The following is a 17897-nucleotide window of genomic DNA, read 5'->3' on the forward strand; positions in this document are numbered from 1 at the left end:
TGTAACTTATGTTAATATACTGAATTGTGTGGCTTAAGAGAGAGCAGCAGCAAAGGTCAGCTGATTAAACAGACTGTCGACCGAAAAAAAAATCAGCAGAAGCCCAATACTCACTTGATGATTGTGATTATTACGCTACCTTACATAAAAATAGCTTCAAGTACACACCAATAACAGGTGAGTGCCTGCTCCGCTCCCAATGGTCTGCAGTTACTGCTAAGTAATATCACTTAAACGCGTCTGAGTATCACTTTTAAGTCAACTGGTGGAATTCTCTGAACTGAAACAAAGCATGCTTCAATTCTTCCTTTCTTGATCTCCTGTAGCATAGCAGACACTGAAACATCCATCCAACAACCAAAAAGAAACACCAGATACATCATACATCAGAGTTTCCACAAATACACCAGTTATTTAAATTATCACTGTGATCTTCATCTCATGCCATAAAATTGGCAATGGACAATAAAGTTGTTATTTCTTTAACAACTTTATTGTCTCTGCGCCCATTAAAATGGCTGTACCTTGCACACAGAGATTTAATGTAGAAGAACTAGTTTGACAGTTCTAGGACTGTATAATGATAGTTGTTTTTTTTTAATATATAAGGATGAACAAACTGTATTCTCCCAAAGTGGTACTCAAATGAGAGCAAAGAGAACACACCTCCAGAGGATGCTGAAGTTACAAAAGGACATGAAGGAAACTTTGTAGTTCTTTATCCCATCTCAAAAAGAATGTATCTGCTGCCACCTGCTGATCTGTGAATGTGTGACAGTGTTTGGCTCTTTTTCATTTTTTTGTTTTTAAACTCTGGGGGATTTGGTTCCTGAGTAACGGGATATTTATCAGATTATGAGGACAAAATAAGTTTAAACATCTTGTATATTTATTGCAAAAAAATTTGATCTAAATGTGTTTTATACACAGTACTTTGCGAAAGTCTTGAGCCACCCCTTTCATTGGGAAAATGGGAAAATAGCTGCAGGAATTTATGGAAACACTGCTAAAGTACATGGAAATACAGGATATAAAGCTAGAACAGAGTTTGTACAAATGTAACAGGCTTTGGTAGCACTCACTCACACACACACACACACACACACACACACACACACACACACACACACACACACTCACACACACACACAATGAAATCTCACTATTGTTGGTTTTAAAATATCCTCTTCAGTTGGATTTACTTAACATACTTAACATTTTTTAAGTTTACTTAAGTTATTTGTGTTATTTAAGTAAAATTAAAAAGGTTATTTCAAATGTTTCCACCCAACTGTATTGAGTAACTCCAAAGAAATTGACTGTTGTACTCAATTTTTAAACTGAGTGAATGTAAAGGCATTGAGTATTTACAGTATTTAACTGAAATAACAGATAAATAAAGTCAAAATTAAGATGTTTCATATGAGTTACTAAACATAGTTGTGTGAAACTACTTAAGTAAATTTAAAAAAAAAACATTCTTTGAGTTCAAGATGATCCCACACTGCTTTTATAATGTTGAGGTCTGGCCTCTCCTTCCAGGTATGCTTTTACTACATTGGCAGTGTGTTGGGGCTCACTGTCATGCTGAAAAGTGAAGCCATCCCTGATCAGATGCTTTCCAGATGGCACTGCATGGTGGATCAAAATCTGGCTGTACTTTTCTGCATTCACAATTCTAATGGTAAAGCAATTGTGATAAGATCTAAGATCTCCAACACCACTGGCTGATATCCAGCCCCAAACCATAGCAGAGCCTCCATTGTGTTTTACAGATGGCTGTAGACACTCCTGACCTCCTCCCTGCATGCTGACAACAATTTGGATTCATCACTCCATCAGACCGGTTGCTACTGATTTTCAGTCCAGTTGTTGTGTAATTTGGCAAACCTCAGCCTTTCCCCTTTCTGTCTCTTCTTTGAGAATGGCTTCTTGACAGCCACCCTTCCAGTGAGACCATTTCTGAGGAGACTTCGGTGAACATTATATGGATCAACTGGAGAGCAACATCAATCTCTCAGGTCCCGTGTCAGGTCTTTCCTGCATTTCTTTCCTATTTTTCAAGGACATAACTTTTAGATACTGTTTGTCTGCTATAGATTTTTAAGTTTTTAAGTCTGCCACTTCTTTTATCCTCCACTTTCTTCTGTTTTTAAAGGACACACTGTACGCCATGCCAAGATGTAAACAAATGATGTGTTTTTGTGCTTAAATATAAAATTCAAAATTGGTTCTTTGCTAAATGGTCTGTTATGTGAACACTCGTTCATGCCTGCAATTAGGTGTATTTTTGTGCTTGAATGATTCATTGGTCAAGCCATCGTGTTAGTATTAAGTGGCTTAAGAAACAACTACAACAAAACCCCATTCATTTGAAAACAGTAAGGTAGAAGGAAGGACTGAACTAAAAATGAGTGGAAAATCTGCCTTTGCCCAAATAAAAACCTTGAAAGCTCTTCAGAAAGCCCAGAGCACTATTACTCAAGCACAATTTCAAATATACAATAAAGTCTGGCTCCTTAAAAGCAAAATTTAGGGAAAAAAGAGTTTCTAAGGACTTCATGCGTCAAGTCAGGGGATAAGAGCCTGCTCCTGACAGAGCCAGATTTTACCCATTGGGTATTATCTGGAGATAAATGGCATATAGAGCAGGAAAATGTGTTGTATTTAGAAGACTTTGGAAAAAATGTATATTCCCAATATAAATTTATATTTGTATTTCCCATTAAGAGTTCTCGTGTTGGATGGTTAAACGCAGAAGAAATAAGTTATTATTGCTTTGATGGTAATAAATACATTAATGAAAACAGAACATATCCTTCCAAGACAAATCTGGGTTCACAAAAACAGGCATTTCCTGTAGGCATGCAATGCTATTTGTTTTCACAGTACATGCAGCAGTTTGATGTTCATGATGGAAATTATTATTATCATCATTATTAATATTGCACCACGATTTACTTAGAATTGCTCATTTTCAACGCTCTGTACACCCCGACGACGCCATTCTAAACACATTTCATGGACTTGGCTAGTACCTGTAAATTGCATAGTAATTACAATTTAGAAAGACATGTCTGTATCTTTGTAATTAGCTCATACACAGACAATTTAAAACAAAGTGCATATTGCAGTTAATGATCCATACATTCAAATGATATGGTTACCCACAAGTACTACCGGGTGTGTAATTTTATACACCAGTGATTTCATAAGCAACGTCGACACTGCCGTGAAAATAATGAACCTCCTTCTCTTCTGCCCACTAGTGGAAAGGAAAACGCTGTGATACCTCACGGATGCATTCATATGTATTTATATTCGCGATGAAACGCTGACACACTACCATTAGCCCTGTAAAATTCAATGTGAGCGAAAGCGGAAGTATGCTACAGAGTACCATCTTGACTTACCGATGAGTTTCCGCCCACTTCCTCCTCTTACCAATGAGCTGTGCCGGCTCGGATTCCTCCAGGGCCGAGGGAGTTCGCGGGAAACCGGGTATAGTCGGGATGCAGCATACATAACACGGGAGTTTAACCGCTTTCTTTGTTACAAAACCCGTGTGACATTACCGATCAATTTTAAGCTGATGCCGTTAAAAACGGAGCAGTGACACAGCTTTCTTACCCTCTATGCTAATATCTGGCGCTAGTTAGCGGGCTGTCACATCGTGCATCACGTTGTGCTTCATACGGCTGAACAGGAAAAAAATACGGCTGAGTAGGAAGAGACAAAGAAGTGCCGCTGTCAGGCACATAAAGGACCTGGTAAAATGAGTCTCTTCAATTTAGACCGGTTCCGTTTTGACGGGAGGGCATGCAGCAAGGACCAGGTTAACGGGTCAAAAAGTCCAGAGTCTGAAAAGGAGAACAAACCAGGTAACCAGCAGCTACATGTAAAGGCTAGCTCTGCATTGCTGATAGCTAGATGTGTTGAAATGCTATCGTTAGCATTACCTGTATCACTTTAACAGCTCAGCATGGCTTTCCCCCGCAGCAGTATTAAGGTAGATATTTAGAAATAATGCTTTCAATCTAAAGCTGGCCATTTACACAATCAAATATTACACGTACAGCATAAAAGACTACAATGTTAAGCCATTTCAGAAATCCTATAAGAGATTTGAGATGATGTCAGTCTAATCTTCATCTTTTAGCAGCATACGAACACTAAGCTCAGTATTATGATGATGTCTTGTGTACCAGGGTTCACAAGTCAACCATAATTTCAGGATTTGGTCCTTTTCATATCCACCTTCTTTAACTTCAAGTAGTTCCATGCATGTGGTTATGTTCCATGTTTTGCCAAGAAAAACGTAAAAGCAGACAGGTGTCATACAATTTGTAGTATCACTGGTCTTCTTCACTGGTATTTTTCCTGCAAACATTAATTTTAATATATTGAATGAAATCTCTTTGTCTGCTGTTAGGAAAACATCTACCAACATGTTTCTGCTGTCTTTTTTTCCCCCAGCCCAGACAAAGCCTGTCAAAGCCCCCCCAAAATCCGTGGCCCGAGGAGTTGTTTTTGAGGAAGTCTTTACTGTTGATTTAGAGGAGGATGAAGTCATTTCTGAACCAAAGACCAAGATGTCATTAACAAAAAAATCCAAGTGTGTATATGCTAAAATAACTAGTAATTATTTTTTTCCCCCCAAATGTATGCATTCGTTCACTGATCCACTGCATATTTTAGAGTTGTTATCTTTCTTTTATAGCAAGCCTGCTGGTAAAGCATCCCAAATTGTAGTGCTGGATGATACGGACGACGACAATGAATTGGATGACAAATTGAACAGACTAATGGAGATGTTTCCTGAGCTGACAAGACCGGATGCGCTGGAGGTGAGTTTCAATAAAAGGTTTTCTATCTTTTAGGGCTACCATGATTAGTCGACTAGTCACGATTACGTCGACTATCAAAATCGACGACGACTGATTTGATAGTCGATGCGTCGTTTGAAGCTTTGTAAGATCACAAAAGACGCAGGAATAAGTAGTAGGATTTAAGAGTGTAATAACAGACTGAAACAGAAGATGGCAGCACTGCATGTACAAGGATGCCAGCTGCCGTTAAACCCCGAAGAAGAAGAAGTAGCTCTGTCTAGTGATGTGCGATACCACTGATTTCCTATCCGATCCGATACCAAGTAATATTCAGGGTGGTATTGACGATACTGATCCGATACCGATACTTTGTACAAAAACGTATTTTATTTATTGTATCTCAAATTATAGCATCATAATGATTACAGGACATCAGATTACTTGTTCTTATCACTTAATAATGCAGAATTCATCATATAGAAATAAAAAACCTGAAGTTGTGCGCTATTTGAACACCTTGCCCGCCTGCAGCCCTAAAGGACTCCGTGAGAGACGTATGTCTCGCCCTAGCAGCACCTGTCCCTGTCCACTCCTCTTCAGTTCGCCTCAACATACGCTCGTCATATTCTGTGATATGATTTACTCTGAGGTGTTTGACGAGGTTAGTGGTGTTGCCACAACACCTCACTTTCTTGACACATGTATCGCAAACCACGTTTGTGGATGTAAAATATGGCCGCACATAACTCCAGTTACGCTCAGCCATTGTTGTGAGTGCGCACGCCAAGGAGCTGACACATTTATACAGCCGTATTTCGCACATGACTATGAAAGGCAGAAGAGGAAGTAGTTCCTTCCAATGTAGACAATCGGAATGAAATAGGTTCTCCCCACTGTGTTACTGTTAATGATAAACTACAAATTTATGCTAAATTACTAAAATATCGATATTTTAATGTGAGAATCGATTCTAGAACATAAATGACTGGTATCGGAGGAATCAATATTTTAGTATTGATCCGCACATCACTAGCTCTGTCCCAGAATTCATAGCGCAGCCCAGCTCAGTTTCCAACAATGGCGGCAGCTAGTTAGTTTTAATATTACTCTTATTATTCTTTCTGGGTCACAAAATAAACATTTAACATATGTTCAGGCGAGAATGTAGCTGTGTAAACCTCAAATATCTGCACAGTTTATCAAGACACCTCATATTTTTAAAAGCGCTCCGACGTTTTCGGAGGCGTCTGTTACCCACTAGCTCGATAGCTAGCCGGGGGCAAGGCTCACTAGAGCCGGTGAGAACACCGGACTCCCGGCAAATCGTTTTCGTCTTTCGCTACTCAGGTTAAACATATATAAGTCATTTAGATAACTTAAAAATGTTATTGTTTGGCTTTTTTTAGTATTTTATTTGTTCCTGAGTAAATCAGTTTGGCTGCGATTAAAGTTATAGTTTTTACACAGCTGAATAAATGTCAAGCAGACAACTGATTATCAGAAGTGTGAGATGCTCGAGAATATACTCCAGTGTCCTGTTATATTTTAGATAGCAAGGAGTTTATTAAACTTCACTGAAGCAATCTGCAAATTTCATTAAAACTTAATAAACGGTCATCTTGTCTTTATTTTTAGTTAGCACATACCTTAAACACTTAAAGCTGTAAGCTAATGATAGTTACATAAGAGCAGATGCGTGCTGGTGCAATAAGTTGTATGTTTTACGTCCAATGGATGCATCGCAAAATTAATCGGTGACTAGTCGACTATCAAAAATAATTGTTTGTGGAAGCCCTAGTATCTTTATGAATTAATGCCAGTTTCCAAGTATAAAACATTAGGGGTGAATGTTTTTTTTTTTTTTTTTTTTTTTTGTGCCAATAAGAGCTCAATGGTCTGTCCATTTCAGGCTACATTTTTTTTTTTTTTAGCTAATTCTTTGCTCGGTAAATAATCAGCTCACTAATGTTTACGATTGATTTTCTTTAACCCATGTTCATTTACTTTAGTTAAATTTGTATGTGGCCTGTAAACTGCTAGCATTGAATATAACTTCTTCATAGAGAATACCTAAAAGAAGTTCTATATTTTTTATGTATGCTTTAGAAAATTATTTAGTGTTTAAAAATCAGAACCAGCCTGCTGCCTGTTTTTTTTTTTGTTTGTTTGTTTTTTTGTTTTTTTGTTTTTAAATTCAATTTCAGCACACTTCCCAAATGAAATATTTATAATGGTGATTGAAAACTGTATTTATATATTAGCCACTTCAAATGTAGTCACTGTTCATTAGACATGATCCCTTTGGTTTTCCTTTCAGATTGTTGAAAGTACAAGCACACTGGATGGGGCTGTAGCTGCTTGCCTTTTAAAATATGGTGATAAAGAAGGTAAGTATTTATTTTACTTTTCATATTGAGGTTTATTTTATAACTTAAAGGGAAATTTTTAGTTCTACAAAGAATGTACCAAATCTAAACTTATAGAGAGTAAGTAAGAGTAAAAAAAAAGAAGAAGCAATTATTAGGTGTGAAAAATAATTATTCCAAATATATGAGCATGTTATTGTAAAAATAACATCCAAAGTGATTAAAGTAGATAGATCTGTTTCTTAATTAGTTAGATTTATTAGGAACACTGTCTGTTTTGTCCTCTCAGGCTCGAGTCAAAGCAGGAAGAGAAAGCAGGATGGAAGCAGCAGCTCTAAAGACAGTGTTGAGATTCAACCTAGCAAGAAGACAAAACCATCAGCGGTAAGCCTTCTGTGTCTTAATGGTTTAAAATGGGAAGAATTGTGCATCTTTGCGACACTAATGGTGACTTCAGTCATGATACAGCATGAAAACAGTGTGCACAGAACACTGAGAATACTTTAATTTTCTTTTAAACAGAACAAAAGCGTGGTTTACAAGAACTGACTCACATTTTCTGCTTTGTTTTGTTTTTTTGTAAATTAAAATGGTAATTTTATTGCATTTTTTTTAACGGACAGGCCTCTGATGAAGAAGAAAATGAGGACAAAGAGCCAAGCTGGGAGAAGCAGGAATCTATGGTCAGAAGACTGCAGAAGAAATTTCCTGACCAGGACAAGGAGGTGAGTGAGAGGCGTCTTAAATTCACAATGTCGCAATTAACCTTTCCACTGATGTAAAAAAAATATGTTATAAAAACTGTATAAAATGGCCTGCAACACTGCAGTAAAAAGAAAATGTGTCAATGTGCCACTTTAGTTCGGCTGGTGAGAAGGCAACCCTTGCTGTAGTGTCCTGGTTCAATTCCACCCTGGGAATTCCCCTTCTCTCATTGGCTCTGCCTTCTTTTTTACATGCCACAGTCCTAGAAGGCCAACAAGTAAACTTAAAATATACATACAGTGCTTGACAAATTTATTAGACCATGACCGAGTGTATGGTTTTTACCACAGCTGCCTTCTACAATGGTCAATCCACCAGTATGTACAACATCTTTAAGTGAAAGTTTTTGTTTAAAACAAGATTTCTAAAACGTTTGTTTTCATCCCCTAATAAATGTATTAAGCACCGTATAAAGGTGGAGAAGATGTAGTTGAACATTTACTGATGAGTTCAAAGCAAATTATATCCACACAAAATAGTAAGAAAAGGAAGTCGGGCAAAATTACAGCTGTTTCTGAAACAATGTTTTGTGTTAGTTTGAGGACTGATCTGTAGTCTGTGTGTTGTAGGAGCTGAGGATGGTGCTGCAGGAACATGACTGGAATTTTGAAGATGCTCTGCAGGTTCTACAGATGTTCTCAGACACAGGTGCAAACACAACAGCTGTCATCTGAATATTTTCACTGTTTAACAAGCAGTTTATATGTACTTTCAATTTAATGTTGAAGTGCTTAACTGGTTCTGAAACCTCCGTTTGTTTTCTGATATTAGATAATACAAGTTTCAGCTCGCATGGGTCAGAAGGAAAGGTATCCAGCAAATCAAAGAAGAAAGACAAGTTAAAGAGAAAGCTGAGGCACCAAAAAGACCAGAAAAATGGTGAAAAGAGGCACGATTATGAAGAGTTTGAAGACCATGTCAGTGAAACGGAGGATGACAGTACAGAGGATTCTGAAAATACACAGGACAGTGACGATGATTCTGACTTGGAAGACAACGAAGACTCCAAAGAAGAAAGTGCCACTCTGTCTTCTTGGATTGTAAGAAAATCTGGTCCAGCGGCTTCATCGTCCTCTGCCAACAAAACTGCTACCTCTTCCTCGCTGAAGCCCTCTTCCTCCTCATCTGCTGCCCAGACTTTGTCCAGATTTACCAGTGGAACCAGCATAGCTAAGAAGCAGGCGGCAGAGAGAAAGAGGAAGGCGCGTGCCTCAGATGAACATGTCAGTTCAGAGGGCGAAAACGACTATGAAGACACAGTAAGCAGCGAGTTTGAGGATTCAGATGGTGAGCTGGACTCTAAAGTAGGCATGACAGACGTGAAGAAGGAGATTCTTGCATTCTTCCAGGATGCATCATTAGACGAACTGTCACTAATGTCTGGGTGCTCCATTAAAAAGGCACAGAAAATTGTGGAACTGAGACCCTTTAAAAGCTGGAAAAGTTTGGTAAGAGGCCATATGTTTCTAAACAAGAAGCATGAAACCACAAATAGATTTCCAGCAGATTATTTATGTTAAATAAAACAGTTTGATAGAGTTTTTGTCAGAAGAGGTTTAAAAACAAAGGGCTGTATTCACAGTCTGAAATGATCTGACTGAATGCAACCTTTTGTTTACGCTGTATTGGCTTGTTCTGCAGATAACATGCTCTGTTCAGCACAATAGTTTTATCACAATAGTTTTCTTTTTCTCAACACTTCTATCATCAGAGGGTAAATATGCAAAGATGGATAACCAAGATTTATCAGGATGTGTACAAATAGAGTAGTAATGACTCCTCTCTATATTTAGTCAGATTTATTTGTCATGTTAATTGTTGTTTGATGTTTTTCTCCTCCAGGTTGATGTTCTCAATAAGAACAATGGACTTTCAGAAGACTTGCTGGTGGGCTGCAGAGTCGTCCTCAAGGAGAGGAAGGTTGTCCTGGGGCTGATGTGCAAATGTGAGACGATTTCATCAAAAATGGTCAAACAAGTCACTCAAGTGATGGAGAAAGGGACAGGAGCCATGAAACAGCCCAGAGTGCTCAACACCCAGTGAGTACAGTGTAATTCTTGAAAACAGTTTGTGAACCATCTTAAATTTCTTAAGTTTTTGTGTAGTAGTAAGAATAATGGGGAAATAATAGTTCAGTGGTGGTAGCGTGTGGGCTGTTGTGGGGAGCTTCAGACTATCTGCAGAGAGTGTTTGTTGTCAAATTGAGGCAAGTGTCAAAAATATGTGGTACAGCCGGTCTGTGGGCCGCTCTTACATGTACTGTTATTGGTTCATCTGTCAGCCATGGGGAAGAATGAAGTTACAACATGTAAAGAGCTGAAGTGAAACAGTGTTTAAAAAAAATAAATGTCTCCACTGCAGTCACTGCTTGTACTTTTCATGCTATATTTTTTAATGGGTTTTTGTTTGCACAATTATTGAATATATCTCTATTCCCATTTTCCTAGGAAAATATAAAAAGACGAGGGTCAGTTCAAGATATTTGTGCAGCACTGTCGATTGTTTCAATAATTTGTAACCAAAAAATTGAAATTTGTAATTAAAAAAAATCAGTTCTTTATTATGAGCAAGATTGTTAAAAATGTCTTTACAGAACTTTAAAAAATATTTTGTAACTTGATAAAGGAGGCTTTCTGTTGTCATTTCAATGTATAAGACAAGCAAATGTGATACAAAAAACAAGCGAGTATAATGTGCTGAGTATTAGAAAGAAATGTCTGAATGTTTTTGCTACTGAGTGAAAGCTGAACGGTGATCTTTAACATAACTCTCCGATGTTGGAAGGAAAGTGCAGAATTTGCAACCAGTGTAGGAACCAATGTAGGAAGACTGAGGTGATTTGTGACCTCAGAATGAACTTGGCCTTAACTGCTGTTATAACAGCTTTTCATCATTTTTCCATAAATTATGCATTACGACGTAATTAGTGAGTCAGGGTGTGTTTGGGAAAAAAAAAAGACAGACCCAGTTCTTTTTCTCAGTCTGTAATTATTGTTGTTCTTCAGGTTCCAGCTGAAACCCTATCAGCTAATTGGGCTAAAGTGGCTGCTGCTTCTTCATGAACACAAATTGAGCGGTATCCTCGCTGATGAAATGGTGAGGCAATAAGCTTGGGACCTGTTGTTAAATGTTAAATCCGACAGGTCCCAGGTATAAGTTTGTTTTTTTTCTCCCTAAAAGGTATAAATAAGGATACTGAATTAAAGCAAATGTGTTGTTTTAGCCTAAAAATGGCAAGAGAGCACTGGTTTGAGCAGTTGGTCAACATTTTGTTCTTAATATTGTTGAGAAACAACAGTGTTCAAACATAAGTGTTTGAACACTGTTGCTACTGTTTGTGTCTCATGTCTGATTGTATCGCTTTGTCTCTTTCACTGTCCAACCTGCAGGGTTTAGGGAAAACTATCCAGGCTATAGCATTTCTAGCTCAGCTGTACCAGAATGGTATTGAAGGGCCTCACCTCATCACTGTGCCTTCTTCTACACTGGGTAATGAACTCCACGTCACGCGCTTTGCCACTTCACTTTATACCGTGTAATCTTTCAGCTTGAATAATAGTCCACATAGATAGATACTTTATTGAAATTATAACTTGAAAATTGAAACAGAACAATATACATACAGATTTTTATCTCCATTAACATTTATGGTACAAACTTCAATATTTCCATCTGAATCTTTTTATTTATATAAAACCTAAAGAAATGACCATTTCTGATCTGTGTTGTTTTCAATCTGTCTTGTAGATAATTGGGTCAGAGAGATGAAACTCTGGTGTCCAGATCTCAAAGTTCTCGTCTATTATGGTAAGGTTATAGTCAATTAAGTGTTGCTAGAAAATTAACTGAAACAGTTTTAGGAACTCGAGGATTTGTGTTCTGTGGAGCATGTTGTTCACATGTAAATATGCATAATCTGTGGTGATTGTTAGAAGTTTAGCTGGATGTCACATGTCTGCTGTGTGCACTTGCACAATTAAAAAAGTTTTTTTTTAAATTGTGCTGTGATTTTTGCTTCAAAATGTTTGTGTCTGGCCTTGCTTAAAAATCTGTGAACATTTCCTGTTTGTAAACATAGCATTGTGTTTGTGTTCCTTTATTCTGTATAGGATCTATAGAAGATCGTCGCTACCTCAAACATGACATCCTGAATGGAGATGTTGACTTCAATGTCATTGTGACCACGTAAGCAAACACAGATCACTCATCATTTTAGCAAACTTGCTACCAGGAGATCGAATTAGTGCAGTGAAGTATGAACTCCTGGAGGAAACTATAGAAACTTTTCACTCATACCTTTGCTTTTATTTCATTTGTTTGTTTCTTTACAGTTATAACTTGGCAATAGGAAACGACAGCGACCGCAGCCTGTTTCGTAAGCTGCGGCTGATATATGCCATTTTTGATGAAGGCCACATGCTGAAGAACATGAACTCTTTGCGCTATCGGCATCTTATGGCTATTAATGTAAGCTGACCTCTGTGTAGTCTTTTTTTTTTTTTAACACCACTGTGGTTTTTCTTTGTTGCGCCTAACGGGGTTCGGCTTCTGTCTGGTTCCCTGTAGGCAGAGCATCGCTTGCTGCTGACAGGAACTCCGTTACAGAACAACCTCTTAGAGCTGATGTCTCTTCTGAACTTCATCATGCCATCTATGTTCTCCAGCTCCACTACCCAGCTCTCAAAAATGTTTTCTATGGTAAGTGTCTGTCAAGTCGATTTTGTTTTGACAGAAGTGGGGTTTTTTGTACTTTTTAAGCACTAAATAACTCCAGAATTACAAGAAAATGCAGCTCCTTTCTCTTTCTTATGTTAAACTATAGTCGGTCATGTCTTCTCTTATTAAATAAGAATTTGAGTGATTAAAACAGCTCAAATACCAAAACAGGTGCTGCATCAAGGAACAGGGTTTGAAAATACACTTGAGCCTCTGAAATTAACTGATTATTCATTGTTCCCTGGTTTTCACTTTAATTACCGACAAATATCATGCTCTTCTGTTTCACAGGTTAAAACAGTGCAAGAAGAACATGCAAAATCTGTTTAGTAGTAGCGTGTGTCATTGTTCTGTCTCCTATCTGACTCAAATTGCTTGTTACATTGCATGTTAGAAATCACATGAAGAGCAGAGTCGTTTCGAGAGGGATCGTATTTCTCAGGCCAAACTCATCATGAAACCTTTCATCCTCCGGCGGATCAAGAGCGAGGTCAGTTAATCTGGGAAAGTTACACATTTGTACTGTACAAGTATTATGAGAATTTCAAGTATTTGGAATGAAAGCCTGCATTACAGCTTTAGTTTTTTTTGCCCAAGTTGTGTGAAACTCTTAATAGTAATGAACTTCAAGTCATAATTGAGTTAGAATTAAATAAATATTCATACACTTTCTATGAAAATCCTTCTTGTCTGGAGTTGATCTTATTTAAATGACTATTTGGCTAAAAGATAAGCTTGCAGGAAAAACTAACAAACAGTAGTTTTAATCATACACATTTACAGAGATTATATGTACTAATTAACTTAATTAACTAATAGTGCTCCTCCCTCCCCCCCACCCCCCCCCACCCCCCCCCACCCCCTCCCCCAAAAGGTCCTTCAGCAGCTTCCAGCAAAGGAAGAGACGGTGGAGTTCTGCTCAATGAGTGAGAAACAGCGGGGTCTGTACCAGAACCTCTTTCAAAAACTCAAATCCACCACGAATGGCGAAAGTAAGCCCCACATTAAATGAACTGGGTGGAATTAGAGCTCTTTAATATAACTCGGGATACTATTTTACAGTAATATAGAACAATGTTTGATTAATAATTCCTGACATGCATCTTCTCTTCAGAGCGAGAGTTGTGTAATGTGATGATGCAGCTGAGGAAGATGGCCAACCACCCTCTGCTTCATAGACAGTACTACACCACTGAAAAACTAAAAGCCATGAGCAAGCTTATGCTCAAGGTGAGGATACTCCCCGACAACCACTGTTTGTGTTCTTTATTGTGTTTTGTTTGTCTTGTTGGCTGAATTATCGATTAGCTCATGCTAAGACAGTGAGCCCTCCGTCCACATTTCCTAAGAATCACTACTATGTTCTGGAGGACTCCTTGTTTTTGTGAAAGTTGCACACAGTGATCACCTAGTAAGTCTTTGCTGATAGTGTTCAAGTTCAGTGTCACTTTTGGTGGTTTTCAAGGGAATTTGATTCTCATTAGTCATTAGTTCAATACAACCAATGACATGAAAACATCACTTTCTCTGCTTCACACATTACAACAACCTTTGAATCGTGAAGTTATTGACATTCTGGTTTTTCATTCTGTTATCCAGAAACTTCTTCAAGTTGTGATATTTAGCTTGCAGATTTGGCTCACAACACCAAACATTTAGATTTCTACGCTGTTGACTAACTGAATGCTGGACTTTGATTTAGTACATTTTCATACATTTGGGTTGTCTCTTTTTCTCTCTCCTCAGGAGCCAACACACTTTGATGCAGATCCTGTTCTGATACAGGAGGACATGGAGGTGATGTCAGATTTTGAGCTGAATCGTCTGTGCCAGCAGTACTCCACTATCAGCTCCTACCAGCTTGAAAAGGATCTCCTGCTTGACTCTGGAAAATTCCACCACCTTACGAAGCTGCTGGCCTCACTTAAAGAGAAGGTAGATAGAAATATACCGAACCATTTCGTTCTGCGTTTTTGATTTTTGGAGCACAGGTTTAAGATTTTTTACAGCACAACTTTCCTGTCGTCATACAGGGGGACCGAGTGGTATTATTCAGTCAGTTCACCATGATGCTTGATATTGTGGAAGTGCTGCTGAAACATCTTATGCATCGTTACATCAGACTGGATGGATCCACACCCATAGCGGACAGGTGGGTTTCAAATATTGAAATAAGATCATTGTAGCTAACAAGACATCAAGCATTTGATGTTCTCAGTCATATAGGTCATGCTTATCTAAGGAGCTTGGAAAGAAAAGCGACTAGACTTCTTTAAACTTCTTTTCTTTCAAGAAGTCCAGTCACTTTTTTTCCCCAAGCTCCTTAGATTCTAGTTATATTCTATGTTCTGCAAACCTGTAGATTAAAATTGTAACGTAATTTAAATTGAATATCTAAAAGGTCACGTTGTGCACATGTGGATGTCTGTACAGACACTTTGACTGGAACTTCAACAACATCAGATATTACATTACAATAAAAGCACCTTAAATCCTGCAGAAATGTTTGTTAAAGTTTAAGCTGTTTGAAAAGTTTAGCACATCTGTTATTCTAGCTGTTGCATCAGGTAAAAATATGTCAAATTGAGGGAAATGGAAGCAATGTCTGTTTGCTTGTACCCACCTGTAGCTGTTAAATGGTTTTCTTTCTCCTTCAGGATTGTGTTGATTGATGAGTTCAACACAGACCCTGACATATTTGTGTTCCTGCTGTCAACCCGTGCTGGCGGCCTCGGCATAAACCTGACCTCAGCTAACGTTGTGATTCTACATGACATCGACTGCAATCCCTACAATGACAAACAAGCAGAGGACAGGTGTCACCGTGTGGGCCAGACCAGGTTAGATGGAATCTGTGTACAATCCTAGATATATTTTACCCAACAATGTCTTGTGATTGTGCCTTATCATGTCAGTTACTGGGCAGAAAAGCGTTTTGCAATATCAATGCAGGTTCTGTTGGGAGGAAATTCTGTGGTTAGTATGGTTGCACACATGCAGTGTGTAGTGATGGATCTACTTCTGTGTATCAGAACTGTACAGGTGATTAAGCTGATCAGTAAGGACACTATAGAGGACTGCATCCTGCAACTAGGAAACAAGAAACTAAAGCTGGAGCAGGACATGATCTCATCTGAACAAAGTAAGGAGATATTTAAAGATATGTGCTGTACCTATTTTCACCAAAGGTTTCTCTAGTAGATAAATTCATTTAGATAAATGCATTTGTTTCGGTTTTTAAAATAAACATGACAAAAATACTCAAAACATTAAAAAAACAGTAGTGAGGATTTCATTAAGAAGTTCTAACCTTTAAGGCCCAAAGTGTGCTTCTATTCTTTTAAACATGGTCAGCTGCTTTCACAATAAACTCCTGCAAATTTTGTACGAGTACCAAATTTGTCAGAGAGATTATTGCCCCTCACTCACATCTGTGCTCTGCAAGCAGACACTTTGAATTTTTTATTTTAGCAAGTAATACTGTCTGACACTTCTCTTTCTCTGTGTGAGCACCCGAATCAATACTCTATTTTGCTTCTTTCTGTCTTTGAGTGACATTTTTAAACACCACAGCTGCTATCTTTAGCTTATGTGTGCGATATATTTTTGTCAGATAAAGGTTGCAAGCCTCTGACTGCAGTGTCTACATCTGTAAATATTTGCTTTTGATTTCTGCCAAAACTCCAGCTGACTTTAAAACTGGGTCCAAGTTTTTTTGGGGTTTTTCTGTTTCTGTGCATGAATTCCAGGAGCAGTGATTGGATCAACCTGATTCTATTGTGGAAAATGTGGGAAATTGATTAACATTATTAGGCAGGTGAAGTGCAAACAATAATGAGGATTGAGAAAATAATCACAGGAAAATTTAGATATTTTTTGCAGTGTGTACCCTGCCTTTTGTTAACTGGAATAGGGTTAGCTAAGTTGGTTAGGATAATGCAAAAATAATGCTAACAAATGATTTGTCCTTTAGGTGTTGAGGGGACCATACCTGAGGATATGGCATCTTTGATCAAAGCCTCACTGGGACTGTGATACACAAACATGTGAAACTTGAAACTGTACAAATGCATTTGTGTGGAGTCTCCTGAGATTTTGGGAAGACTTGAGTATTCTGACTGAGCTAACACCATTGTGTCTGTACTTGAGAACTGCTGTAAACCATAAACTGCCATGCAAACACTGAAATCCGATAGATCAGATTTAGTGTGACATGGCAGCTGTGCCTAAAACAGTTTTTACATACGCACAGTTTTTGCTCTCACTTTGACTACAAGACCAGTATAAACTGCATTTTAGCCTCTGCATTTTGTAAGTGTACCAAGCAGTAAAAACTTGAAAGAGTGTGATTTTTAAATCTTTAGTAATAAAAAGGTATTTAAAGTACACTATCACACAGGTCTGACAGAATTAAAGTGTCGTTTAAGTTTAAACATATGCAGTGTTGCACTGCTCCCATTCAGATAAAAGTAACATGGTGGTAAGGAGAATGATGTTTACTTGCCAAACTTTGATACAGGAAATATTTTAAAATCTAAGACTTAAAGAAAAAGGTTTGAGCATGGAGAATGGTGGATATATTTTTACCCGTTGTTCCATACAGTGTTTGCGTGTTCAGAGAAATACAGTTCAAATAGCAAGTATACTGAAAATGTTGTTCACTTTAAATTCCTCTACCATTTCAGATTTAAAATTTGTGGCTGCATCACATGCATATGGACTCTGTCAGTGTTAAGTGTAATGTCTTACATTTCATCCTGTTGTCATCTTCTAATTACATATTTAGGAAAGGCAGACTGCATCGAGCATACAGATATTTTAATTATCCTGGTATGGTATGTAAGAAAAAACCTATGGTGCTTGAATTTCTTTCATAGCTGTTTCTACTCCTTTAATTATCAGGCCGAGAGAAGACTTCTCGATTTAAGGAAGCAGCTGCCGCATTCGTGTACTGTATAAGTAGATAATGTGTTGTTATTGTAAAAGTGTTACTGTAAAAGCTTTTACTAAGTCATTTGTATGTTTGTTTGTTTGTTTTTTTTAGTTTCTTGTTAAAACTGAATAATAAATATTGGAATAATTGTTTGTGTGGTGTCTTTAACAATGCACCAGTAGAGGGAGCCAATGACTATTTTATTTTAACTATTATTATCAGAGATTACAAAGATCCTCCCAAAGGCCAGAGTTGGTAACGGTCTGTAGTAGTATACATTGCTGAACT

The 17897-nt window shown here is 37.8% G+C and overlaps 1 protein-coding gene across 2 annotated transcripts; it reads left to right on the top strand.

Annotated features, from left to right (window-relative positions):
- Positions 1 to 1945: 1945 nt before the first annotated feature.
- Positions 1946 to 17761, top strand: smarcad1a (SNF2 related chromatin remodeling ATPase with DExD box 1a). 2 transcript variants are annotated; one of them, XM_087849205.1, is made up of 23 exons: positions 1946 to 2021; positions 4477 to 4615; positions 4721 to 4847; positions 7147 to 7216; positions 7485 to 7579; positions 7819 to 7920; positions 8530 to 8608; positions 8732 to 9408; positions 9803 to 9999; positions 10966 to 11056; positions 11350 to 11449; positions 11708 to 11767; positions 12070 to 12145; positions 12292 to 12427; positions 12527 to 12658; positions 13071 to 13166; positions 13551 to 13668; positions 13791 to 13906; positions 14423 to 14611; positions 14710 to 14828; positions 15334 to 15516; positions 15709 to 15818; positions 16650 to 17761. In XM_087849205.1, the coding sequence occupies exons 1-23, from the start codon at positions 1988 to 1990 to the stop codon at positions 16709 to 16711; spliced, it is 3108 nt and encodes a 1035-aa protein (XP_087705331.1). In that variant the 5' UTR covers positions 1946 to 1987; the 3' UTR covers positions 16712 to 17761. The 2 variants fall into 2 exon arrangements, with proteins under 2 accessions (XP_087705331.1, XP_006789835.2); XM_006789772.3 differs by lacking the exon at positions 1946 to 2021 and adding an exon at positions 3451 to 3881.
- The last annotated feature ends 136 nt before the right edge of the window (positions 17762 to 17897 follow it).

Source organism: Neolamprologus brichardi, chromosome 12 (genome assembly GCF_056152115.1).
Source record: "Neolamprologus brichardi isolate AB-2024 chromosome 12, ASM5615211v1, whole genome shotgun sequence".
Classification (NCBI taxonomy): domain Eukaryota; kingdom Metazoa; phylum Chordata; class Actinopteri; order Cichliformes; family Cichlidae; genus Neolamprologus; species Neolamprologus brichardi.